This window comes from Nyctereutes procyonoides, unplaced genomic scaffold, assembly GCF_905146905.1.
Source record: "Nyctereutes procyonoides isolate TBG_1078 unplaced genomic scaffold, NYPRO_anot_genome, whole genome shotgun sequence".
Classification (NCBI taxonomy): domain Eukaryota; kingdom Metazoa; phylum Chordata; class Mammalia; order Carnivora; family Canidae; genus Nyctereutes; species Nyctereutes procyonoides.
In genome coordinates this window covers 15660685-15687317 of record NW_026575128.1, presented here as the reverse complement: position 1 = coordinate 15687317, position 26633 = coordinate 15660685, and the positions used below count along the sequence as shown (strand labels likewise).

General features: G+C 46.1%; 1 protein-coding gene across 10 annotated transcripts in view; it reads left to right on the top strand.

The window, feature by feature from the left end:
- Positions 1 to 26633, top strand: part of ARMH1 (armadillo like helical domain containing 1) — a 49640-nt gene that overhangs the window by 4937 nt on the left and 18070 nt on the right. For 7 of the 10 annotated variants that reach the window (XM_055342169.1, XM_055342166.1, XM_055342168.1 and 4 more), the window contains exons 2-6: positions 10834 to 11061; positions 17232 to 17300; positions 18002 to 18168; positions 19802 to 19998; positions 22475 to 22559. In XM_055342169.1, coding sequence (XP_055198144.1) covers positions 10856 to 11061; positions 17232 to 17300; positions 18002 to 18168; positions 19802 to 19998; positions 22475 to 22559 — 724 coding nt within the window. In that variant the 5' untranslated portion in view covers positions 10834 to 10855. Of the gene's footprint in view, positions 1 to 1881; positions 1996 to 10833; positions 11062 to 17231; positions 17301 to 18001; positions 18169 to 19801; positions 19999 to 20457; positions 20694 to 22474; positions 22560 to 26633 lie in introns of those variants that run through there. The other 3 variants (XM_055342162.1, XM_055342167.1, XM_055342170.1) reach the window with 3 other exon arrangements.

Sequence of the window (26633 nt, the reverse complement as noted above, 5' to 3'; positions counted from 1 at the left end):
ATGGACCTTCGGAAATAACCATCCAAACAGGAGCTCACTGATTTCTTCATCCATTCACCCAGCACACATTTATTAAACATCTATTTTGTTCCAGGCATTATGCCAGGCCCTGGGGACACAAAGATAGGGAAGACCAACCCCTGCCCTTGAGGAACTCACACTCTAGTGGGATGGATGGTTAAGTTTTACAAAATAGTAGGGGAAGAGGGGGCATAGTGAGACCACAGAACCAACAACCCCTGCTGTTTTGGGGAATTAGCCAAAGGACAAAAAGGAAGCTGGCTATTCTTGATGTTAGAGCAGCAATGAGATGCAGAGGGGCTGGAAAGGCCTGGGAAGTTAAGAAGTGAGATGAGGTTAGCCTGGGACCAAGTTTGAATAGCCTTGTACATTCATGTGGTGTTTAGACTTTACCCTGTAGGCCAGTAGGAGAAAGTTTGGGGAGAAGAAGAGAGAAAGGATAGAAGCTGGCAGGAAAGGGAGTCAAGACACCATTTACATACTGATTTTGGTTGATGAAAATTGAGCAGGTGTTTAAGGGGAGTCAGAAAGATGGAAAGATTGAAGATGGAGGGGCAGACTCGCATACACATGGAAGGGCTGGGTACTGACCCGGCAGGGTAGAGAAGGGCGGTGCGCCTGATGGACCCTATTTTCTCTGTGAAGTCAGAAACAGTGGGATGGGCATCCTGATTCCTCCCCCACTTTCATCCTCCACTGCCCGTCACCAGGTCCTGTTGCTTCTCCCTCTCTGGCGTTTCTGCTTCTCTCCAGCCCTACTGTCACCAGCATCTTTTGCCAAGATAAGGGACCAGCTTCCTAACCGGTGCCCCACTTCCCGTCTCGCCCCCTTACGGTCACCTTTCTACACTGTAGTCAAGATGATATTTCTAGAACAGACTCTCTTGTCACTCTGGACTTCAAACCCTTCATTACCTTCACATGCCCTCTAGATGAAGGGCCCACCCTGCAGCACAGCACGCACAGCCCATTCATTCTCTGGCCTCTGCCTGTTTCCTCAGTTTAATCTCTTGCCGCTCTCACCCTCAGACTGTGCTCCAGCCGTTCTGAACAATCTCAGCAATGAAAATAGGAGCTAAGCTTTTTATGTGAGGTGGTCTACTGGCCCTGTGAGGTATCACCTCTTCTCAGGTAACAGAACTGACGCCTAAAGGATTTAAGTACTTTGTGTGAGGTCACAGAGCCGGGAGGTAGGAGGTCATGGAGCTCCGGTGTTTGGGTTCCTAACCACAGCCCGTACTGCCTTCCACTTGCCTACTTGAAAGACCGTTCCATCATCTCCTCACCTGGCTATCTACAGATCGCCTTTCAGCCAAGATGGCATCTTTTCTGGAATGCCCTCTGGAACAGCCACTATCCCAACCAATTGCTGGTTAGATGTCCTCCTTTGCTCACATTCTCAGAGTATCCTGTGCTCACCGCATCATAGTGCTTTAGCACCCTTTAAAAAAAAAAAAAAGATTTTATTTATTCATGAGACACATAGAGAGAAAGGCAGACACATAGGCAGAGGAAAAAATTGGCTCCCTATGGGGAGCCTAATGTGGGACTCGATCCCAGGACCCCCGGATCATGCCCTGAGCCGAAGGCAGATAGATGCTCAACCACTGAGCCACCCAGGTGCCCCTAGTACACTATTGAAACTGAAGTTGCTTATCTAGAGGGCTCAATGCCACCCCAAACCGTGTCTTTTTCACACTTATCCCTAGAAGCCTAGCATAAAGATGGGACACACTTGTCTACCACGATTTGTTGAGTTTCATGTTTAATGGAATTGCTGACAGTGAGACTGGAAGTCAGACAGAGAGACTCCCAATTGTGTTTGAGGCAACTTACTGAGGCCTTCGTGCAATGTGACAGGTTCCAGAGGCCCAAGATGGGACGGAGGGAAGCAGCTGCCCAAGATGCAGGCAGACCAGGAGATGTCATGGTGCAGAAGCATCAGGGAAGCGAACCTTCTGAGCAAGACGCATGGTCAGTGGTGTTAGTTGATGCAGCAACAGGACAAGTGAGCAAAAGACTGAACTGTCCTCACTGAACTGAGCAATTAGGAGGTTAGAGACACTGAGTATAGTGATGGGAGTGGAGTGTGGGGGATGGGTAGTGGGGGAGGGAAAAGTCAAATCAGCAGTGGGTTGAGGAGAGAATGGTCAGTGGGAGAATAGGAAAGAGTGCATAGAGGTTTTTAAGAAGCTTTGCTGTGAAGTGAGAAAACCAGAGAGGTAACTGGAGGAAGTCATGTGGTTGAGGTAAGTAGGTTGGTGTTCGTGTTTTGCTTTTGTTTTAGCCTAGGTAAGAATTAAGTACGTAAACAGAAAAATACCTAAGTAGAGCAGTTGAGGATACAGAGGAGAGAGCAGTGGACGGAGTGAGGGCCCTAAGAGGCAGGAAGGATGGATAGAGAGCTCCGGAAGGGGGAAGGAAGATAGGACAGGTGTGGGTACAGATCACATGAGGGACTGTGAGGACATTCTTGCTTTGTGGCAAGAGTAGATGTCTTGAGAACAGATGGAGGACGTGGGAGGGTAAGGAGCTGGGGATTGCAGACGTCACAGGCAAGTCACAGCATTTAGCATGTGGATCGTGAGTATCAGTGCTGGGTTAGTTGGAAGTACAGGTTCAAGGTCATTATAGTCTTGATTTTGTGCCTCTCCTACCTGCTCCAGCACATCCTGGGATTTACCCCATCAGAGCACTTTTCACTTTTCATTAAAATCACCAGATTGCCTTTCTCTCCACCCACCAAATCTCTGAGAATCTTGAGGGCAAAGACTTTGTTTGTCATGTTAACCAGTCCCAATGGCAGTGCTTGGCTAGGGGTCAGCACCCAGGACATCTGTTTAATTAATCACTGTGTGGAGTTAAGGAAATTAAAGTGCTCATTATGAGCACACTGTGTCGGATGTCAGTTTAAATAACACTTGTTGAGCACCCGTTATGTGCCAGGGACGATACTAGCCACCCAGATTGCAAAGATAGAACATGGTGATGTTGACACTGCCCAGCCGCGCTTGGGTAAACAGGAAGACAGGTGCCCAAGCCCTCATGAGCAGGAGGGAGTGGCCCATAAATGAGTGCCAAGGCACAGCAAAGGGGGAAGGACAAGAGGCTTGAGCTACAGGAAAAGACAGGATTTAGTTCAGGGAATGTAGATACTGGTTTGTGAAGTCTGGCGACGCTGGCAGCCTCCTCTTAATTCCCACTGGAATTAATTCCCACTGGAATTAATTCCCACTGGAAGCCATGACAAGGGGCGGGGCGGAAGGGAAGTCAGATTTCAGTTGTGGCAGAATTGAGACAGAAGTTCTTTGGGCTGAGATGTTTGAAACTCTATCTTGAGGGTAATGAGGAACAACCGAAAAGTTTGAAGTAGGGACATATATCAAATATGCATTTTTAAAAGATTTATTTATTTGAAGGGGTGAGCTGAAGGAAGGAGGGAGCTCCAGCAGACTCCCCACTGAGAGCAGGGCCCAACAACACAGGGCTTGATCCCAGGACCCTCAGATCACGACCTGAGCCAAAATCAAGAGTCAGATGCTGGGCAGCCCTGGTGGCTCAGTGGTTTAATGCTGCCTTCAGCCCAGGGCCTGATCCTGGAGACCCAGGATTGAGTCCAATGTCAGGCTCCCTGCATGGAGCCTGCTTCTCCCTCTACCTATGTCTCTCTCTCTCTCTCTCTCTCTCTCTCTCTCTCTCTCTCTCTCTTTCTCTCTCTGTGTCTCTCAAGCGTAAATAAGTAAAATCTTAAAAAAAAAAAAAAATAGAGTCAGATGCTTAACCAACTGAGCCACCCTGGGGACTTAGGATTTGAAGAGTGTGTGAAACATAAGGATGAAGACTTCCCCTAGCTCTTTAGATACAGGCATCTGGTCCTCAGGAGGGAGGCCCAGGCTGACAACATGGGTTTGGGAGTCCGGAAGCCTACATGTGTAATACAAAGTGATGGGAGTGAAGGAGATTACAAAGCGTGAGAAATAACAGAGAACAGAACAGACATACGAAGGAGTCTGAGGAGGCTCTAGGGAGGGGTAGAACCAGGAGGGAGTGAGGTCAGGAAAGAAATGTTTGGAGAGTCATCCACAACCCATCAGAAGCCAAGCAAGATTGGACTGCAAGTTAGCCAGGGAATTTGACAACAAGAGGTTATTGGTGGGACACCTGGGTGGCTCAACAGTTGAGTGCCTGCCTTTGGCCCAGGGGGTGATCCTGGAGTCCCGGCATCAAGTCCCACATGGGGCTCTCTGCATGGAGCCTGCTTCTCCCTCTGCCTGTGTCTCTGCCCCTCTCTCTCTTCTGTGTCTCTCATGAATAAATAAATAAAATCTTTTAAAAAAAAAAAAAAGAGGTTACTGGTGACATTTTGCAATACACGGGAGAGCAGAATGAATGCTTTTGGTTTAATGGAGAGAACCTGGACTCGAGTTTTACACAATCTGAGTGCAGTTTGTTTACACCCCTGTTGAGCTGTGAGACCTTCAATAAAAGAGCAAACCTCTCTAAACCTTAGTTTTTACATCTGAAAAGTAGGGATAATAATAACTACCTCCTCAGGAACTTAAGAGAATTAAAACAAATAATGTCCATAAAACACATTCTATGTGACTAATTATAAACACTAAAAAAATGTTGGTTTCTTCTCCCTGCCATCATCTCTCCTCCCTGCACCTTGAAAGACACATTATTCACAAAAAGAAAGAAAGAAAGAAAGAAAGAAAGAAAGAAAGAAAGAAAGACACATTATGTATCCCCTCAAGAAAAAACTCAGATACAGAATTTATCCCAGCAACTCCCTCCTGAAGTTGGCACATTTCTCTCCTTTTCCCACTCTTTCCTTCTTTTTAATCCTTTTTAAAATTGTATTTACTGGTTGTTTGGTTTGGGAGTTTTTGGAAGGAGGGGAGGTTTAAAATCCTTATCAAGTCTTATTTTGTGGTGGAAGACCTAAATATGAGACAGGAATCCATCAGAATCCTAGAGGAGGGCACCTCGGTGGCTCAGTGGTTGAGCCTTTGGCTCAGGTCATGATCCCGAGGCCCTGGGATTGAGTCCCACATTGGGCTCCCCACAGGGAGCCTGCTTCTCTCTCTGCCTATGTCTCAGCCTCTCTCTCTCTGTGTGTCTCTCATGAATAAGTAAATAAAATCTTTAAAAAAAATCCTAGAGGAGAACACAGGCAGCAACCTCTTCGACCTCGGCCATAGCAACTTCTTGCTAGACAAGTCTCCAAAGGCAAGGAAAACAAAGGCAAAAATGAACTATTGGGACTTCATCAAGATAAAAAGCTTTGCACAGCAAAGGAAACAGTTGACAAAACCAAAAGACAACCTACAGAATGGGAGATGATATTTGTAAATGTCTTATCAGATAAAGGGCTAGAAAAAAATATATAATAAACTTACCAAACTCAACACCCAAAGAACAAATGATCCAGTCAAGAATTGGGCAGAGGATGTGAACAGACATTTCTCAAAAAAAAAAAAAAAAAAAACATACAAATGGGCAACAGACACATGAAAAAATGTTTAACATCACTCATCATCAGGGAAATACAAATCAAAGCCACAATGAGATACCACCTCACACAGGTCAGAATGGCTAAAATTAACAAGTCAGGAAATGATGGATGTTGGAGAAAATGTAGAGAAAGGGAACCCTCACGCTGTTAGCAGGAATGTAAGCTGGTGTGGCCACTCTGGAAAACAGTATGGAGGTTTCTCAAGAAGTTAAAAATAGAACTACCCTACAATCTAGCAATTGCACTACTAGGTATTTACACCAAAGATACAAATATAGTGATCAGAAGGGACACCTGCACCTGAGTGTTTATAGCAGCAATGTCCACAATTGCCAAACTATGAAAAGAGCCCAGATGTCCATCGACAGATGAATGGATAAAGAAGACGTGATATATATATGATATATATATATATATATATATATATATATCCTGATATACACACACAATGGACCACTACTCAGCCATAAAAAAATAATGAAATCTTGCCATTTGCAACAACAGGGATTGAACTAGTCATCAAGTCAATCAGAGAAAGACATATGACTTCACTCATATGTAGAAGTTAAGAAACAACACAGAGGAGCTTAGGGGAAGGGAAGGAAAAATAAAACAAGATTAAATCAGAGAGAGACAAACCATAAGAGACTTAGTCATAGGAAAAAACAGGGTTGCTGGTGGGGAGGTGGGGTGGGAGGATGGGGTAACTAGGTGATGGACGTTAAGGAGGGCACATGATGTAATGAGCACTGGGTATTATATACAACTGATGGATCACTGGCTTCTACCTCTGAAACTAATAATACACTATATGTATTTAATTTAAATAAAATAAATTTAAAACATTTTAAAAGGTCTTATTTTGAAGAAAAGTTGAGATAAAAATAAATGACTACAGACTCTTAATTAAACATTACTATAGTCCTGTATCTCCCCTACCTCTCCAAACTTCCCTGACATAACACTAAAGAAATACAGAGAGGCAGGGTACCTGGGCGGCTCAGTTAGTTAAGTGCCCAACTCTTGGATTTAGCTGATTGTGGTATCAAGGCTGTGAGATGGAGCCCCATGTCAGGCTCTGCACTCAGCACAGAGTCTACTTAAGTTTTTCTCTCCCTGTCTGCCCCTCCCTGCCTAAAATAAGTAAAACCTTTAAAAATATATATAAAGGCTCCTGGGTGGCTCAGTCAGTTAAGCATCTGCCTTCGGCTTAGGTCATGATCCCAGGGTCATGCTTCTCCCTCTCCCCTCCCCCAACTCATGCTCTCTCTATCTCTCTCTCTCTCTCTTAAATAAATAAATAAATCTTTAAATATATATATATATATATATATATATAGGAAGGTATTAAGTCACAAAAGTTCAGAGGTGGAGGCAACAGCAGATGAAAGTTCAACAAATATTTGAAAGGTAGAAGGCAGGTGGGGGAATGTTACCTGGCTTGAAACATCCTAAGAAGTTACAAACTAAGTGCCCACCAGAAGAGATTACCAAGAAGCAAGTCAGTTCACCCAGTTTAACCTCCAGAAATCTTAGTGCCTTGGAGGCCCAAGTTACCACAGGTTAGACATGAGGAATGGGGCTAAGCATAGGGGGACTGGCTGAAGCCTGAATGCAGAGCACTTTGCCCTCACCCTACAGCTCTCCTTTCTCAAAAGCCACATGCCCAAAAAATAAAATAAATAAATAAAAATTAAAAAAAAAAAGGCACATGCCCACCCTAAGTTCTCTTGCTGCATAAGGAGGAAGGAAATTTAACCCTGGAGGCCTTCATACTCAGAGACCTCAGGCATAGTTTGAAAGACAGGGATGAGATATAGGGTGGAAAGTGAGTGATGGAGGGAAAGCCTACACACCGTGTGTGGCAGCCCCAGCCCCTCCCTCACCCCACTCCCAGGATGCCAGATGCCAAGCATCCAGCACCTCCACCCTCTCATCACACACACACACACCCAAAAGTAGAAAAGTCCCGAAGACCCCAGGAGTCAGAAAAAAAGCCTCCAGACTGACATTTATGTGTTCCTCAATGAAAAGATTAGGTATTGCCTGAAATTTCCAAAACCCAAAGGACATAGCACCTGATCAAGAGCCCACCAAAGGCCTAGAATACTAAGTGAAGAAGACCTGTAACATGACATATAACACTACAATTTCAGAAAAGTGTTTAAAAGCATCAAGAATTAAAACAAGCGGGAATCCCTGGGTGGCTCAGCGGTTTAGCGCCTGCCTTTGGCCCAGGGCACGATTCTGGAGTCCCAGGATCGAGTTCCGCGTCAGGTTCCCGGCATGGAGCCTGCTTCTCCCTCCTCCTGTGTCTCTGCCTCTCTCTCTCTCTCTCTCTATGTCTGTTGTAAATAAATAAATAAATCTTTTTTTTTTAAAGGAATTAAAACAAGCCACATCAGAATGATGTCAGACTTCTCAACCAGCAACACTAGGGAGGCTCAAACCGAGGGAAGTTTATTTCCGACATGGAATTGTATACCCAACCAGTATAACACAAAGTCAATATACTTTCAGACTCTCAAGGATACACACAAGAAGTAATTTTCATTTCTTAGGAAACTACTGAGGAATGTGCTTTGACCAAATAAGAGAGCAGACCAAAGAGGAGGAAGAGCCAGGTCCGGGAAATGGGACAGTCAACAGAGAAAACTGGCAGAGGGAAATCCCAGGATGTTTGTGTGCCAGGCTTAGCAAGCCACCGGTCCAAACTGGAGCAGAAAGAGAGAGGCCTGTGGGAGAGCAGTCGCCAGGGGAAAGATGGAACTGATCACTTAGGGGTTGAACGTTTGGAAAAATTGCTGTGTGTTTGGAATATTTGGAAGAAAATACCACTAGGTAGTCAGAAATATTAATCCAGGTGAAACCAACTGGCAAGAGAAAGGAAATGTAATGGTGATTTATAGCTTGAGTGAACCGTGTGTCTCTATCTGGTCAATAATGTAAATACTAACAGGTTTAAGTGAAGTAAGGGCACTACTTGGATCCTGGAGCTGCCATAACAAAGCACGATAGGCTGGAGGGTCTTAAACAACAGGACTTAGTTATCTCAGGGTCTGGAGGTCCTGACCAAGGTGTCTGAGATCAAGGAGTTGCATGATTGGCTTCTTCGGAGGCCTCTCTCCTTGGCTCCCAGAACATGAGATCTGCCTCCAGATCTCACATCCTTCCCCCATACCTCAAGGTCTGGGGCTCCCCCAGGGCCCCGGCAGTGCCGTATTCATCTCCTCGTCTTCCACAGCACCTCACAGGGTGCCACAGGCTGTCCCTGCACTGCAGGGTCACTGGTTTACAGCTGCATCACTGTGACTTTTGAAGCTGCCATTTGTGGTTTCCTTTTCCTGTTAAGAAAAGAGTAAGATTTGGGATCCCTGGGTGGCGCAGTGGTTTAGCGCCTGCCTTTGGCCCAGGCTGTGATCCTAGAGAGCTGGGATCGAATCCCACATCGGGCTCCCGGTGCATGGAGCCTGCTTCTCCCTCTGCCTGTGTCTCTGCCTCTCTCTCTCTCTCTGTGTGACTATCATAAATGAGTTAAAAAAAAAAGAATAAGATTGAAAGAAAGAAAGAAAGAAAGAAAGAAAGAAAGAAAGAAAGAAAGAAAGAAAGAAAGAAAAGGAAAAGAAAAAAGTAAGATAGGGAAGATCCAAGGGGGATAACGGGGAGCTAGAAGTTTCCTTCCCTCTGTGTCCTAGAATTGCTGGGTGCATCTCTGGTGGCACTTTAAATTTTGATGCTAGGGAGGGTCCACCCACACCAGGGGTGGGGGCAGCTGGGTGGGCACAGGGTGCTTTCCTGCCTTATAAAATAGCCAATGGTGGTGTTTCAACTGCTCTTCCCTTGGGTCCAGAAGAGCCACTCGTCTCTATTTTCTTGAGGCCTGTTTGGCTGTTGCAAGTGGCCATGGCCCTTGAAAGTTATTGTCAGACTTAGGGCTATAATGTCATTCCCAGTGATGGATCCCTGATCCTAGGAGGGATTTTAGTCATTTTTGGTTTAGGTTGATCCACAGCCCTTCACCTGGCTGCTAAGGCTGACAGGAATCCGTGGTTGTCTCCACTCCCGAGGTTACATGGATGCCCTTCCCCGGGAGCACATATCCAGTGTCCTCTGGGGAGTAGTGGAGGTTGGTGTGTATGTATGTCTGTCTCCGTGTGCCTCAGATTATTGCTTCCTAATAAAATTCTGATAGCTGGGCCCCATCAATATCTCAAATACATGTGAGGAAACGTTAATTTAGAATCAATTTTAGGATGTTTCAGACTGTAAAGTCCTTTTAACTAGATCTCTGGCGAAGATGTAGAAGCACTTTATGGGACTGTAAATTTCATGTTGAACAGTCTTCGTGAAATACACATCTCCCCTACACACAAGCTGTTCTCTCCATATCAATCATGGCCCCTGCAAGTAATGTTTCACAAATATTCTGTAAATCACAGAAAACCCCATGATAATGTGAAATATGACTTTCACTTGTCTGTTAGACAAAAGAATCACACATGCCTCTCTCCCATCAGCACTAACATTTGTTATGGATAATAACACTTTCAATCACAACTATTTTTGGAAAACGGGTTTATTTTAAACCTTCCCTCCCCCACTGAAAACACTCTCCCAAGGACACAGACTCCTACAAACCACAGCCCATTAATCCAACTATGGAATGGGAACTTTTTCTTCTCACTAACTTTTTTTAAAGTTGTTTTTAAGAGAGTTAGTATAGGGATCCCTGGGTGGCGCAGTGGTTTGGCGCCTGTCTTTGGCCTGGGGCGTGATCCTAGAGAGCCAGGATCGAATCCCACGTCGGGCTCCCGGTGCATGGAGCCTGCTTCTCCCTCTGCCTGTGTCTCTGCCTCTCTCTCTCTCTCTGTGACTGTCATAAATAAATTAAAAAAATTTTTTTTAAAAAGAGAGTTAGTATAAAAAGCCCAAGGTACAAGGTTAAGGAGCATTTTTCCTTAGCTGATTGGTATGAGAAGGGCCAGGTCTCTAAAGGCCCCAAATCTCTGGCCCCATGTGAAGTGAGGGGTGAAACAGGACCCAGGTTTTTAGCAGGCATCTTCATCTCAGCTGGTCCTTTTAGTTGCTGCCATCAGCAGAGGATCCCAAGAGCTAAAATGTTAGCTCTTAAACGTGAAACAGACGTTTACCACCTTGGAATTCTGTGACAACACAGCTAAATCCTCCCTGTCGGAGTAGGAGGTGATCTGTTCTAGAGGTGAATTTTTTTTTTTTTTTTAGAGGTGCATGGTTCTAAACATCTTGGTAACCTGTCTGTTTTCCCTCCCCTGTAGCCAACTTCAGGCCTGACTGACCATGACTTCCATAAAGGAACAGGCAGCAATTAGCCGGCTCTTGAGTTTCTTACAGGATTGGGACAACGCCGGCAAAGTTGCAAGGAGTCACATCCTTGAAAGTTTCATCAAAGCCAACCAAGGCAAGACGGCTCCTGAACTGGAGCAAGAATTTTCCCAGGGAGGCAGCTTGTTCCTGGTACGCTTGACCACCTGGCTTAGACTCATGTATCCTTTGCCAAACAGAAATAAACTGGGCAGTCTTCAAAGGAGAAAAGGAACAAAGATTACTGAGAGGGCTCTTCTTCTCTCGATTCTCTAAAATTTTAAATCAGGACGTCTGCTGATCAAAGTAGCATCCCCAAAGTCAAGAACTCCTTCCCTTCCTGTCTTGCCAACCTATAAATGTATCCTCATTCTCACTCGTAACCTCTTCTGCTCCCATCAGATTGGAAGTGGGTATTCCTTCTGTCTGGGGTTAATCCTCTCTCTGCCCTCAGGGCCTTTATTCTTTCTCTCTGATGACCTTCTCTTTTGCCTCCTTACCAGCTTTTGCATCGGCATTTGCCTACTCAAATCTCTTCTGCCTTAAAAAATTAAATCCCCATCTCAAACCAGTGTGCCACCTGTTTCCTGCCCTTCGTGGTGATGTTTGTTGAAAAGGTTATTGACTTTCCCTGTCTACACTAGTTCACCAACCTTATCTCCTCCGCCCACTGCAGTATGACTTCTGTCTCCATCACTGATGCAGGTCTCACCAAGGTTACCAATGCTGTTCTAATTGTAAAACCCAGTGGCCACATCCTTGGTCATTACACATGACCTCTCTGCGGCATTTGTCAGTCATTACCACTTCTCAAAACGCTCTTCCCTAAACTCATATAATGTTCTATGCCAATTAAACTTCAGTAAAAAGAAAGAAAGAAAAAAAGGAAGAAGAAAAAGCACATGGAGATCATCACAAAAACAAAAAACTGCACACTTTTCCTTGGTGTCTGTGATACCAGTTCTCTTGGTTTTCTCCTTTCTTTCTGCCCATCTCTAATTTTCCTCGGCCTTCCCTGAAATGTGGATGTTCCTTGGGATTCCACTCACATCCCTCTCCCTCAGTGACCCAATCCAGCGTCAGGATGTCAACCCCACTCCACCTGAAGGGCTCTCCGGTTGTGTGCCCCAGCCCACATTTCTCTCTGGGATCTGATTCCATACCTATTAATCCAACTACCATCTGCACTTCTGTCCCACAGAATGACTCACATTTCTGGCTTAGGAAACCAGGTAAATGGGTTGCCATTATGTGGGAAGGGAATACAAGAAAAGGAGGTGGGGTAGATAAGTCTGGTTTGGGACATGTCGTATGTGAAGTGCCTTGGCTTGGGAATCCCAGAGACAGATGGGTTGAAGACAGATTTGAAAGTTCAGGTTATGGATGTGTTTGAGGATATTCCTGCTCTGTGTGCCCACAGCATTCCATGGATCATCTCAGATCCTTTTTTCTTTTCTTTTCTTTTCTTTTCTTTTTTTTTTTTTTTTAGGATTTTATTTTTTAGTAATCTCTACACCCAAAGTGGGGCTCAAACTCACAACCCTGAGATCGAGAGCTGCATGCTCCACCAACTAAGCCATCCAGGCACCTCTCAGATCCTTTTATTATATATTTTTCTCCTTGCCTGAACCCTCTCCTCTTCTCTAAACCTACTCCTTGGGACGCTTCGGTGGCTCAGCAGTTGAGCATCTGCCTTCAGCTCAGGTCATGATCCCAGAATCCTGGGATCAAGTCCCACATCAGGCTCTCCGCACGGAGCCTGCTTCTCCCTCAGCCTGTGTCTCTACCTCTCTCTCTGTGTCTCTCATGAATAAATAAAATCTTTTAAAAAATAAATAATAAATAAAATAAATTTAGAAAAATAAACCTACTCCTTATTTGACTAATTCTTACTCCATTACTGAGATCTCAATGTAAACATCCCTTCCTCAGGAAGCCCTTTTCCAAGCCTAGGCTGACCTAGGTTCCCCTGTTACATGTGCTCATGGCAGCCCCTCTGTCTCAGTCACCATAACATTGTATTGTTCGTACCTGTTTAACATTGGGGCACCTGCGTAGCTCAGTCAGTTAAGCATCTAGCTCTTAATTTCAGCTCAGGTCATGATCTCAGGGTCCTGGGAGAGCCCCTCATCAGGCTCTCTCTTTGTCAAATAAATCTTTAAAAAATATATCTCAAGTGCTTGGGTGGCTCAGTCGATTAAGCATCGAATCTTGGTTTCAGCTCAGGTCGTGATCTCAGGGGTGAGAGAGCAAGCCCTGCATTGGGCTCCATGCTCAGCACAGTCTGCTTCATTTCTTTCTCCCTCAACCCTCTGCCTGTGTCTCTGCCTCTCTCTCTCTCTCTCTCTCTCTCTGTGTGTGTGTGTGTGTCTCATGAATAAATAAAATCTTTTTTAAAGGATTTATTTATTTGAGAGAAAGAGAGAGGTGGGGGACAGGCAGAGGGAGAAGCAGGCTCCATCCAGGGAGCCCGACATGGGGACTCGATCCCGGGTCTCCAGGATCACACCACAGGCTGAAGGCAGCGCTAAACCACTGAGCCACCCAGGCTGCCCTCAAATAAATAAATTTTAAAATATATATATATATCTTCCCCACTGGACTCTGTGAGGGCAGGAATCACATTTCTTCTCCTCATCTTTATATTCCTAAAGCCCAGGACCATGCCTGGCATAGAAGGGGTACTTGTTACATGTTTGTTCAGTAAAGGAATGAGTGAACCAGAGTCTGCAACTGCACAGAACTAAAAGCTAAAGTAACAACTCTTTTCCTTACAGTTAAGTCATTGACAAAATTACTAATGAGACTCAGGCCTGGAACAGGCCAAGGGAAATACTACAGATGGTGTCTTCTAGGTTGACCCCAATGTCCTCAGACATTAGTGTGCATGAAAGAGCTTTAAAATGCATATTACCATGGGGTGCCTGGGTGGCTCAGAGGGTTAAGCATCTGCCTTCAGCTCATGTTATGGTCCTAGGATCCTGGGATTGAGCTCCCTGCTCAGTGGGGAATCTGCTTCTCCCTCTCCCTCTGCCCTTGCACCGCCCCCCCAGCCCCGCCCCGCTCATGCTCTCTCTCTCAAATAAATAATTTTTTAAAGATTTTTTTATTTACTTATTCATGAGAGATACAGAGAGAGAGAGGCAGAGACACAAGCAGAGGGAGAAGCAGGCTCCATGCAGGGAGCCTGACATGAGATTCGATCCCGGGACTCCAGGATCACACCCTGGGCCAAAGGCAGACGTTCAACCCCTAAGCCACCCAGGCATCCCATAAAATAATTTGTTAAATAAATAAAATGCAGTTAACCAGGCTGCCTCCCCACCCCAACCCCACTTTCTGATTTAGTAGATTTAAGGAGAGTCCCTTGGCCTCTTTGTTTCTCATAAGCACCCTGGGGGACTCTGATGCCTGCCGTCCAAAGATGATACATTGAGAAACATCAGCACCTATAATCTGGCTTCCACCTCACAACTTGTGACACTAACCTCACCAAGGTTAGCAGAAACCTCTTTGTCACCAAATCCAGACTACCCTTTTCCCACCTCATCTTACTTGGCAGCATCTTCCATGTGACCTCAGGACGAGGTGAATGAGGCAGGCAGGGTTGTACAAGTGCAGGGGCAGATCCCATCTTCATTTAAAACTTGGGAGTATCTCATTCATCGTGGATTTTTTGGTATTAATTTTGATTTTTTTAAGTAGTGCTATGGAACATTATTTGATTACTAAGTTGGTTGATGCCCCCTGAAATTTCACAACTGAAGCAAATGGCTCATTCACCTCCCTCTAGCCCCAGTTCTGCTTGATCACTGTCCCTTCCTACAATGTCCTGTCCCCCACCTTCTCCCATGGCCAGTTCTCAGTCTCTGTTGCAGGATCTTTCCTCCCTCCCCCTTAAGTGGGAATGTTTTCTTACTTAGTCATTGCACTTACCGCTCTAGGCATTGTATTGTCCTTCCCCATCTCCCCAAGTGCAGGTCAGAATGCCCAATGTTGATGAGACACTCACAGCACACTTATTGAATGACTGAAAGAACCATGCTTTCAGGGGTGCCTGGGTGGCTCAGTGGTTGAGCATCTATCTGCCTTTGGCTCAAGTCGTGATCCCAGGGTCCTGGGCCTGAGTCTCGCTTCAGGCTCCCCAAAGGGAGTCTGTTCTCCCTCTGCCTGTGTCTCTGCTTCTCTCTCTGTATGTCTCTCATAAATAAATTAAAAATCTTTAAAAAAAATATATGCTTTCAGTATATAGCTGTGTATGTTCAGTTTCTATGCCTGAAATTATGCAGTTTCCTAAATTTTGTGACCTTTTCAAGCAACAGAGAAAAGAGAGCAGCTGAAGTGATAGAGTGTGTTAAATCAATGACCCCACATCTCCTTCCCACCCCTCTAGTTATGGTGGATTTGGAAGGAAAACATATCAGCATCACTCTGCTTTGTAAAATTACCACCTAATCTCACAGTAGCTTCAAACCCCTTTTCTAACCTTGAACTTCCAGAAGAGACCAGTAACACTAAGGATTTATCTATTATAATGACAAAAGTATTAGTTGCCACTTACTATGTCTTTTTATCCTCTGGGCACTGAGCTATGTGATGTACAAATATTATCTCGTTGGAGCTGAACACCAAGCCTAATAGGTGATTGGCATTATCCCGTTTTATAGATAAGAGAGATGAGCTTCGAAAGGTTGAGTAATTTACTAGCGAATGGCAGAGATGAGGTTTGTAGTGGGTCTGTCTGGACCAAAGCCCTTACCCATCCACCCTCCTTCACTGCCTCCCTCCCCGGGGCCCTGGGCAGACCCACAGCTCCACGTCCAACACCATCCCCAGAGATGAGCTGTGTAAATAGCCCTACACCCTCCATCTGGCCACAGGCGGGAAGGCCTGACAAGAGGAACCCTGAGCTAGACTGCCAGGTTCAAATTCCAGTTCTGTCCATTAACTCTGAGACCTGGACAGGTCATTAAACTATCTGAGATTGCTTCCTCATGAAGTAAATGGCCATATTAATAGCAGCCACCCCAGGGTGCGGTGAGAATTAAATGAGACCACGCAAGCAGAGCAGCACAGTGCCTGGCACACAATAAAGGCTTAGGACTAGTTAGCACCGGCTGACATTGTGGCAAACTTCTGGAACTAATTGCTGGAAATAATGGGCCAGAAACATGTGTAATGAGTGACTGTGAAAGCAAGACTAGCCTGGGACAGAGGAAAAGCAGGTGATGGCAGTTGGTGAGCCTGGCTGGCAACTGAGGAAAAGAGGGAGAAGGCAGTGAGGCAGGAACAGGGTCTGGGGTCATGGGGAGCTGGGTGGAGGACAGTGTAGGAATACAGGGACCACCCTTTGGGCTGACAGCCTGGCCTCCAGCTGTAGCTGCAACAGGCAGGGGGAGCCTGGCTCCGGAGCAAACACTGTGTTTGCAGTAAAGAGCCTTTCCTAATGAGCCAATCTGTCTCCACTTCTATTGGCATCCTGGGAACCAGGGTGCAGCAGAGATAATTTGCCTCATGCGCCCTCCCCCCCAACAAAGCACCATTACCTCCAACCCATTACATTAGCCTTTATCAGTCTTGGAAGCTCTCAGTCATCCTCCACGAGCTGCAATAATTTCAGCTAATTTCTTAAGTGTTCTAAGAGCCTGTGATGTGTTATGAGCCTAGTAATTGTTGACTGGTTCCTTTTCTGTTGTGGGTTGATTTCGTACCTTGTATCTGAGCCGATGCGTGCTCTGGGTGCTTTATTGCAATGAAGCTTTTTGCAAGGCTCACATTAAAAAATAACACTAAATACCGAGGTTGTTTTAAATCAGAGTTTAATTTTTCCACCATCTTCCGTTGTTCTTATTAGGAAGGCACGCAATTCTTCATAAAGATAGTGACCTCCAGTGTAAAGCTTTGAGCAAGTACAAAACTGAGAATTAATGATGAAGCTGATTATTTTTAGAGAAGTCTAAAAATGAGGCATAAAGTAATGAACTGTGCTGAGACCCAAGGGTGCAATGGTCATGGCATAGAAAGGCTTGGAAAATTGACTATGCTTTCTCCATGCGCCTCTTATTCATCAGAGCCTTCTTGCTCTCTAGGGGGCCTGTCAGACCCAAGGTGCCTGAACTGCCCCAGAAAAGCTTCCTGGGGGAACGGTGAACATGCCTGCTAGCACCGTCCCTTGTGTCCCCCCACTATGTGTTTGTTGCCACTTCCCCTTCGGCCTAGCGGCCCCTCTCAGATAAAGGACAAAATTCAACTGTTGGTCATCCTGGGCCATAGATGCTATGAGGAATCGACACAGGATCGGGTTTCTGTGTGGAAAACCACCCTGGAATTCACTCTTTAACTTGTCGTACAGCTATATGACTGGCTCCTGTTTAGATAAGCTTCTAAAGTCTATTGGCATCTTCCTGTCTGCTGTGAGCAGGTGAGTTCCATTCTAGAGAGATTCTGGGATCTCAGTGCATATGGGCTCATGGTGTCCTTGGCATTCACACCACATGGGACCACCACATTCTACCACATGGGTAGAAATCCATATTTTAGACCTGGCTAGATCCAGGGGCTCAAAAAATGTCATCAGTACTTGGCCTCTTTCTCTCTCTCTCTCTTTTTCTTCATTTCTCAGCTCTCTCCCTCTCTGTATTCATAGGCCTCCATGTGCTGTGGCCTTCAGAGGCTCCAGACATGCATCCTTCTTGCTCAGCCACACCCAAAAAAAGAGCATATCTTTGCCAGGGGTTCCCACGAAAGTTCCAGGTTTTGAGCCTCATTGGACCAACTGAGGTCACATGGCTGGTCCCAACCAATTGCTGCAGTCAGAATGATGGCATGCCCTGTAACCTGCTCACCCTGCCAAAACCGCATGGCCCATGAGAGGCAGAGGGGTGATTCCCCAAAGGATAGCTGAGGTGCTATTTCAAGAAGAGGAGGAACAGATTCTGGAAAACCAAATACAAGAAATATCCAATGTCCTTAACTTTTGCATTTATTGCTAGAAGGAAAAACTTCCAAATTATTGTGTCACTTTGCCCATGAACACTGCCTGGACCTCAGGATCCCTTAGAAAGGTGAGTGCCCAGGAACATGACAAGTGTCTTATTTCTACTCTTGTATTCCTCTGGACAGTAATCGGTACCTTAAAGAATTTCTTGAGGTTGGAGGAGTCCTGACACTCTTGGAAATACTTGGGATGGAGAAGATCAAGGAAGAGGACAAGAAGGAATCCATCAGGCTACTTCAGGTTATTGCAAACACTGGCAGGAAGTACAAGGAGCTCATCTGTGAAAGCTATGGTGGGTACTGTGTTATGTCAGGGGTGGCAATTCCCTGTCTCCCTAGGGGCCTGGGTGAAATGGTGGCAGTACCCAGCACTGCTCTAGAAAAACATGTCATGGGCAGGTTGCACAGAAGCACTTTGTACAGTGGAGTCAACTAGCTCCTGTCCATATCACCACCATGAGAGTCAGATTTATGATTTTCCTGATTCATCATTTGCTCAAAATCTTTCCATGGTGGTTTTGGAAATACTTCTCCATTTTAAATATATCCTCTTTCATGCATCCATTCAACAAAGATTTATTAAGCCATTGCCTAAAATCCTTTGTGAAATTAAGTGAGTTATGAATAACTCTAGAAATAAAATGGAAATAAAATCATTGAATATGTGTGATAGATTAGATAGATAGGTAGATAGATAGGGAGTGCTGAGAATATGAAGATGAATAAAATACAGTCCTTCTCCTCAAAGAGCTTACAGCGTGGTGAGAAGGGTAAATAACCCTGTCATTTCCATATGTTCCATCCTGTGCTCTGATGGAGGTGGATGGGGAAGATACCATGCCCCCACACATCCCTTTTTCAAAGCACTTCCCTCGCTTAATTTTTCATCATTGTTCTCGTCTATGTCTCCCCATGGCCTCTCCTGAGCCTCACTGTACACATCCATAAAATGGGACTAACACCTTCCTCTCGGTATGTTTCTGGGATCAAATGAGGCAGCATCTGTCAGGAACATCTAGTAAATTCCTGGATGCTGCACATGTGTTAATTATCATATGGCAGGGAGCCTGGGCAGCTCAGTGGTTGAGCGGCTGCCTTCGGCTCAGATTGTGATCGCGGGGTCCTGGGATCGAGTCCCACATTAGGCTCCCCACCGGGAATGCTTCTCCGTCTGCCTCTATCTCTCTGTCTCTCATGAAAAAATAAATAAAATCTTAAAAAAAATAATTATCATATGGCAATCCCAAACACATGTTTAATTGTGCATTTTGCAGAGCCATTTTATTTTTTTTATATTTTCATTTATTTATTCATGAGAGACACACACAGAGAGAGATTGAGGCAGAGACACAGGCAGAGGGAGAAGCAGGCTCCATGAAGGGAGCCCGACATGGAACTCCATCCCAGGTATCCAGGATCAGGCCCTGGGCCAAAGGCAGGTGCCAAACCGCTGAGCCACCCAGGGATCCCTGCAGAGCCATTTTAAACTTTAGAACAGACTTTTTTTTTTTAATTTTTATTTATGATAGTCACACACACAGAGAGAGAGAGAGAGAGAGGCAGAGACATAGGCAGAGGGAGAAGCAGGCTCCATGCACCGGGAGCCCGATGTGGGATTCGATCCCGGGTCTCCAGGATCGCACCCTGGGCCAAAGGCAGGCGCTAAACTGCTGCGCCACCCAGGGATCCCTAGAACAGACTTTGACAAGCTGACATGCCTATGTTGAAACAAAATCCTCTAGCCACAGAGCCTTAAAGTAAACAAGACAGTGAGGCAACACGAGAATTGAGCCTGGATTCTGCTTCGTTTGAACAGGCCTGGTTAACACATTTCAGTTGTCCCCCTCCCCCATATTATGTAATCTTGAATGATGATTGTTTTCATAACTCTCTTCCAATTGAGCATTTCCTTTCTTCTTTGCTCAGGTGTACGATCCATAGCAGAGTTTTTGGCAAAGTCTAAATCAGAAGAGACCCAGGAAGAAGTGCAGATTCTGATGGATTCTTTGGTCCACGGTAATCCCAAGTACCAGAATCAAGTGTACAAAGGTCTAATAGCTTTGCTGCCCTGTGCGTCCCCAAAAGCTCAGCAGCTGTCCCTGCAGACTCTCAGGACTGCGCAGGTAAGTCCAGGCTGTATGCTCCTGTGGTTCTGATTCAACACACTAACCTTAAAATTACCTACCACAGTTGCACTTCACACAGGCATGAGAAACAGAGCTCAGCCTCCCGCTGTATGTCTGCTATTCAATCAGCATTACTTCCAGAAGGCCAAGGCAGGGCAAAGAGTTCATGCCTCCCAGCAGAGTTATTTGTCCTGTTTACTTAAGGATCAGAAAGATGTTGGCAGACTTAAAAGTGGTTGAGACAAGCAACAAGGATGATGAAAAGACTGTAGAAAAGCTCACAGGAGTCAATTTGGTAGGGAAGGAATCACCGTGCGTTTGTAGATAGTATGGAAGTGAGAGGCCAGATCACCAGGGCTTGGGAAAGCTCCTCTTCTCTTACTGGCTTCTGCCTTCCTTTTTTTTTTTTTTTTTTAAATTTTTATTTATTTATGATAGTCACACACACACACACACACACAGAGAGAGAGAGAGAGAGAGAGGCAGAGACATAGGCAGAGGGAGAAGCAGGCTCCATGCACCAGGAGCCCGACGTGAGATTCGATCCCGGGTCTCCAGGATCGCGCCCTGGGCCAAAGGCAGGCGCTAAATCGCTGCGCCACCCAGGGATCCCCGGCTTCTGCCTTCCTGAATGTGAATAGAATTGGATTTGGGACACGGTGGCCACCTGAAGACTCGGTGCTAGTAAGGAGGTAAGAGAGGCTCCAGGAGTGATCTTGAGATGAATTATCAAAAGCTCTCAAAACAGCTCCATGCTCAGTGGAGGCAGGGAGACAAGAGATCGAAGGGATGGTAAGGCCTGACCTGTGGCACTGGGAACAGAAGTGACCTGGTCAGACAGACCTTTCTGAGGTGGAGTGCATGGGATGGAGGGCAGTAAAACAAAAGCAGCCAAAAATGACACCCGACTTTGGACTTAGCAGCAGGCTGAGTTGTGTGCCACCAGGAGAGAGCAGGAAAAAGCCGAGTTAATTTGGGAGGAGTTAGGTTTTGACTCCATGAGCCTTGGTGGCTCCCAACTGCCATCAAAGGAGCCGGCCCAGCCAGCTGCAGAAGATACAATAGGCCATTTGTGTAAAAAAAAAAAAAAAAAAAAAAGGATCCTGGAACCCCCTCCCATAGATCTTGACAGCTCTCAGGCAGCCTTTGGCAATGCTTATTCTTTCTAAGCTCCCCCAAGTAATTCTGATTCCTAGCTCAATTGAGGAATTAGTGTTGAGGATATTTTGTAGAGGTGCCAACCAGACAGTAGAAAATAAGTCTGAAGCCTCAGAAAGAGACCCGAGATGAGGATGGCAGTTGGGTTTCCTGAACAGAGAAGTAATCACTAAGACAACAGAAGGGAGCAAGCTCAGCCCAGTAAGATGAAGCAAGAGAAGGAGCATCGCTAGCATTAAAGAGAGGAGCTGAGCAACGGAACAGCTGGATTATCATTATTATTTCCAGGTTTCCATTTATTAAGTGCCTCCTACCCACCAGGCACTGTGCCAGGAGCTTACCTCTTCGATGCCTTTTAGTCTTTACAATAGCTGATGGAGGCAGACATTTCAGAGATGATGTAACTGAGCCTTGAGGGGTGTGCTGTGACGCACTCAAGGCCACACACGAAGTAAGAGGCAACTTGGTACAAATCCAACTCTCCCTAACTCCAGAGTTCTCAGTCTTTCCATATGCCACTCTGCCTCCTTGAAAAAGACCAATGGAAGCCGTTAAAGGGAAACAACACAGGGCTGTGATAAATGAAGGGAAAAGAGTTCCAACAGGGAGAACCTGAAATTTCTGCGGGTCAAATACTGCAGAGACTAAGCCTGTGTAGAACAGAAGGATGGTCCCTGCATGAAAAGTTGGGGTTCACCCCAACTTTGGTCCCATAGCAGAACTTAAATAGCAGCAGCCTGTCAAAGGATGCATGAAGGGTGAAGTGTCTTCCCCTGGGCTCCTGGGAGGCTTAGGTGTGGGGGTGGGGGGGTGGGGAAAAGGCATGATAGCAAGAGAGGATGGAGACAGTTGTGTGTAAGTGGGTGAGCTTGTGGGTGTTTCATGTGAAAGGACAGGAAATGAGAGGATAAAGGTTGAAGAGGTAGAAAGGCGTCTTCCCCAATCCTGTGAGGTCCCTGAGGGACAGAAGATGTAGGATCCTGGCTGAGTTCAGCCTCCCCCAGCACGGTAGCCAGCCTGGCCCTGCACCTCTAGCAGGTGACCGGCTAACCCCTCACTGAATGCCTCCTGAGCGAGAGGGGTCGGTGGCAACCTCAACAGACTGTCGGTCCGATTCTTGGATGCCCATCTCTGTCCTTTCTCTGGAGAAGAAGTTTCCTTGTACAGCACAGGGGCCAAGGCCCAGGGACTCAGAACAGCCCTTCCGCTCCCCATTCAGCCAGGCTGCCATGCAGTTTGGAAGTCTGCCCTTCACGTCTTCCTGGTGGACTGGATCTGAGGAGTAACCACCTTGTCCTGTTGTCTGTCTTGTCAGTCTATCATTGGAACCACACACCCCAGCATCGTGGACTGCATGCTCAAGGTACTGCGCACGATGCACCTGGAAGTCCAGTATGAAGGTAAGGGAGGCAGCCGGCTCTGCTCCTGCTCACAGATGACGGAAGGTGGCCTTGAGAACCAGACAGACTAGCTCTTAAAAGTTTTCCCTTACTCACAAAGAACCTCGTTGAGTGTGCTGGAGAGCCTTGGCTGATGGTAGGTGCTGACCCGGTCTGGTTGCAAGTTATTCAGACAATGACAGTCACTGCTGGTACTCCAGCCTCGAGGTACTTTACCATTTGCTATGGTCCACCTGGCTCTGGTTCCCAGTCATGTGTGGTACTTCCCCACTAAGCAGAAATCACCCAGAGGACTCTCCTTCTTCTAAGAAACTAAACCGGACAGTGGTAGGACTGATGAGTTTTCACCTATTCGGTACTGCTATGTGACAGCTACTTTCCGTGTGTCACTTCATTTAATCCTCAAAAGAACCCCAAGAGTACAGAGCCTGGCTCATATTAGGTATTCGAATGCTCCGATGAATGAATGATGGAGGTACTTTTATTAAGTTTTTCAAGCTAAGGCATTGAACACAAAGATATTAAGAATGCTTCCCAAGGTTATGCAGCCAACCAGAGTCAAACCAGATTTGGCTTCAAAGCATATGCTTTTTTTTTTTTTTAGCTAAAAAAAAAATAAAAGATTTATTTATTTGAGAGAGAGAGGGTGTGTATGCGTTTGCCCCGAGGGGTGGGGACAGGGCAGAGGGAAAGGGAGAAAGAAAGTCTTAAATGGACTCCACACTGAGCTTGGAGTCCAACACGGGGCTTGACCTCACAACCCTGAGATCACGACCTGAGCCACCGAAGCACCCAGTTTCAGTGCACTTCTTGCCACGTCTGTCCTGATGTCCTCAGAGCAGTCTCTGCATGTTTGTTGAGGGAGAGAGGGAGGGAGTCCTGCACAGACACCCTAAACCCTGGCGGAGGCAGAGAAGCTTGATGTCTGCTCCTGTGATAACAGTGAACTGTGAGACCCAAGATAATTTCAAATAGGCCAGACTCATACATAACAGGTGCTCAAGGTATATCTGTTGAATGAAGAATTATTATTTTCACCATGGACTTGAAAGTCGTCTTGGTGTGACTGGGAACAGAGCGTGTATGTGTGTGGTTGTCCACTAGGGGGAGTTATTCCACAGGATCCTCAGAGTGGAGGTTCAGGGAGAGAACACCGTGTTTGGCTCCTTCTGAAAATCCTCCTAAAGCAGAGGACGGAAGGTCTGACAGGTCTTAAATGTGGTCCTAACAGTGCTGAGCAGAGAGGATCAGAGAGGAATTTCTCTGAGCTGGAGGCCAGTGATGGCCACAGTCATGGTAGAGAAGACTGTGACCAGGAGGATTGGGTGATACAGCTGAAGGAACTAACCCTAAAAGGGTAGTGTTGCGGACGCCTGGGTGGCTCAGTGGTTGAGCATCTGCCTTCGGTTCAGGGCCTGATTCTGGGGTCCTGGGATCAAGTCCTGCATCGGGCTCCCCACAGGGAGCCTGCTTCTCCCTCTGCCTGTGTCTCTGCCTCTCTCTGTGTGTCTCTAATGAATAAATAAATAAAATCTTTTTTTTTAAAGGGCAGGGTTAGTTTGTTTTTAAAAACCAAATATTGATTGAACATCTGTGGTGTGCCAAGCACCATGCCAAGTACTGGGGGGTTGCTTGTGTTTGTTTGCATTGAGGAGAAAAAGGACTAGCTCAGAAGGAGGAGGGGAAAGAGGATGAGCGCCCCTCCTCCCATGCTGGAAAGGGGTAGTGACCTTGTTCCCCTGAGAAGGCTACAGAGAAAGTGGAATTCTCAGGGAAAGTCCAATGAAAATGGAGTGGAGAAGCTTAGGAGGCAAAGTGACTCTTTCCCTTATAGTGGATCAGTGGTGCAGGAGCCAGGTGACAGCTTCACCTCTTTTTTCATTGAGAACCGCGCCTCCCCACCTCCACCAAATACCAACCTGCCTGGCCTGTTACCCATGTTCTCTGCTCTCTTTCCCATTACAACCCTGTGTCCCTGCTCCCACCACAAGTCAGCTCTTCTGCTTCTGCTTATTCTCTGAGGTACATTCATAAAGCCTTCTCATAAACAGAGCTTCTCTCTTTCTCCTGGGCTTAAATCTAGAGATTAAAAGAGATTTAAAAGACGTGCACTCCCAGGATGCCTGGGTGGCTCAGTGGTTGAGCATCTGTCTTCAGCTCAGGCTGTGATCCCACAGTCCCAGGATCGAGTCCTACATCAGGCTCCCTTCATAGAGACTGCTTCTCCCTCTGCCTGTGTCTCTGCCTCTCTCTCTGTATCTCTAATAAATAAATAAAATCTTAAAAAATAAAATAAAATAATAAAATAAATAAATAAAAGATATGCACCCCCAAGTTAAATGATAGCATTTAAGGACTCATACCCCTCTTTGACCCCAAATTCGCCTCCACCCACTCATTGTTCCATTTTCTTCCTTCTTGATCTCACAGCGGCTTTTGACCCAATTGGCCCAAAGCAACTGGCTTTCTTCTCTGGGCTTCTGTGATACCGCTCCCAATTTTCTTCCTGCCAGCTGCGTCTTCCATGTTTGCTATACTTTCTCCTTTTTCTCTGCCAGACTGTTGGGTCAGCCTACTTCGCATCTCTTTACCAACACCTTCTGCCTGCATGATTTTGTCCAGGCCCCTAGCTTTACACACCACATAAATGTTATATATTAGAGTCCCAGACTGTGTCTCTGGCCTGATCTCTCCCCTGATATCTCCCCAGACATCTGAAATTCATAGCCAAAACAGAACTCTTGACTTTCTTCCCAAATCCTGTTCTGTCTCCTATTTTCAGTAAAAGGTGCCACCACCACCCCAACTGCTCAAGTAAAAAGTGTAGGACTAGGGAAGTCCTGGTGGCTCAGCAGTTTAGCGCCTACCTTCGGCCCAGGGTGTGATCCCGGAGTCCCGGGATTGAGTCCCACGTCGGGCTCCCTTCATGGAGCCTGCTTTTCCTCCCTCTGCCTGTGTCTCTGCCTCTCTCTGTTTCTCATGAGTAAATAAATAAAATCTTTTTTTAAAAAAGTGTAGGACTAGTACCAAATGGTCTGCATTCTCTCACCTCCTCCCTGTCCCACCCTTACCGAGTCCTCCCAGCTCTGTCCCTACTTACACTGTCCCCACCGTGATGGCCCTCGGCTAACCAACCATCCTGCCTGCTAGTTTCTGCTTCCATCCTGGCCTCCTGTGATCCATTCTGACATTGTGGCCAGAACAATCATTTCAAAAATAGCTTCCCATTGCACCTACACTAAAATCTACACATTTGCCATGGCCAGCAAAACTTCCGGAAATCTCTTCCCCTAGACCTGGGATTGATGGACAACTTCTCCAACTTCGGCTCAGACATTGCCTCTGGGAGAGGCCTCTGACCACGCTCTCTAAAGTTTTCCCACTGCCTCCCACTGCCCCCCCTCAGGCTCTCTCCACCTCGCCACATCACTGCACTTCCCTCCTGCAGAAATTACCTCATTCGTTCATTTATTTGTCTAGTGTCTGTGCTCTGTAAGAAACTCTGCTCCAGGGGCAGCCCGAGTGACTCAGTGGTTTAGTGCCGCCTTCAGCCCAGCGCCTGATCCTGGAGACCCCGGATCGAGTCCTGCGTCGGGCTCCCTGCATGGAGCCTGCTTCTCCCTCTTCCTGTGTGGAGACTGCTTCTCCCTCTTCTTGTGTCTCTGCCTCTCTCTCTCTCTCTCTCTGTCTATCAAAAATAAATAAATAAATCTTTTAAAAAAAAAAAGAAAAGAAAAACTCCGCTCCAGAAGAGCTGAGACTTCATCTTCTTTGTCTACCACCGTACCCTGGTGTCTAGACAGTATTGGCCAGTGTAGCCTCTTAGATATTCGTTGAAGAATGAATGGAGATGAGTGAATCATGTATATCCTGGCTTATACTGACAGTCATCATACTGAAATAAAATTTGAAATGCCTCGTTTTTTCAGCCCAGATGGCTAAGTGGAGGCTATGTGTATTAAATGACCCTTTATTTCCTGAGAGTTGTTAGGGCCAAGGAAGAGGGTTTGGAGGGGAGAAAAAAGGAAAGTTTCCTGGAGGAAGGTAAGAGATGGGAAGGCCACAAGTACACAG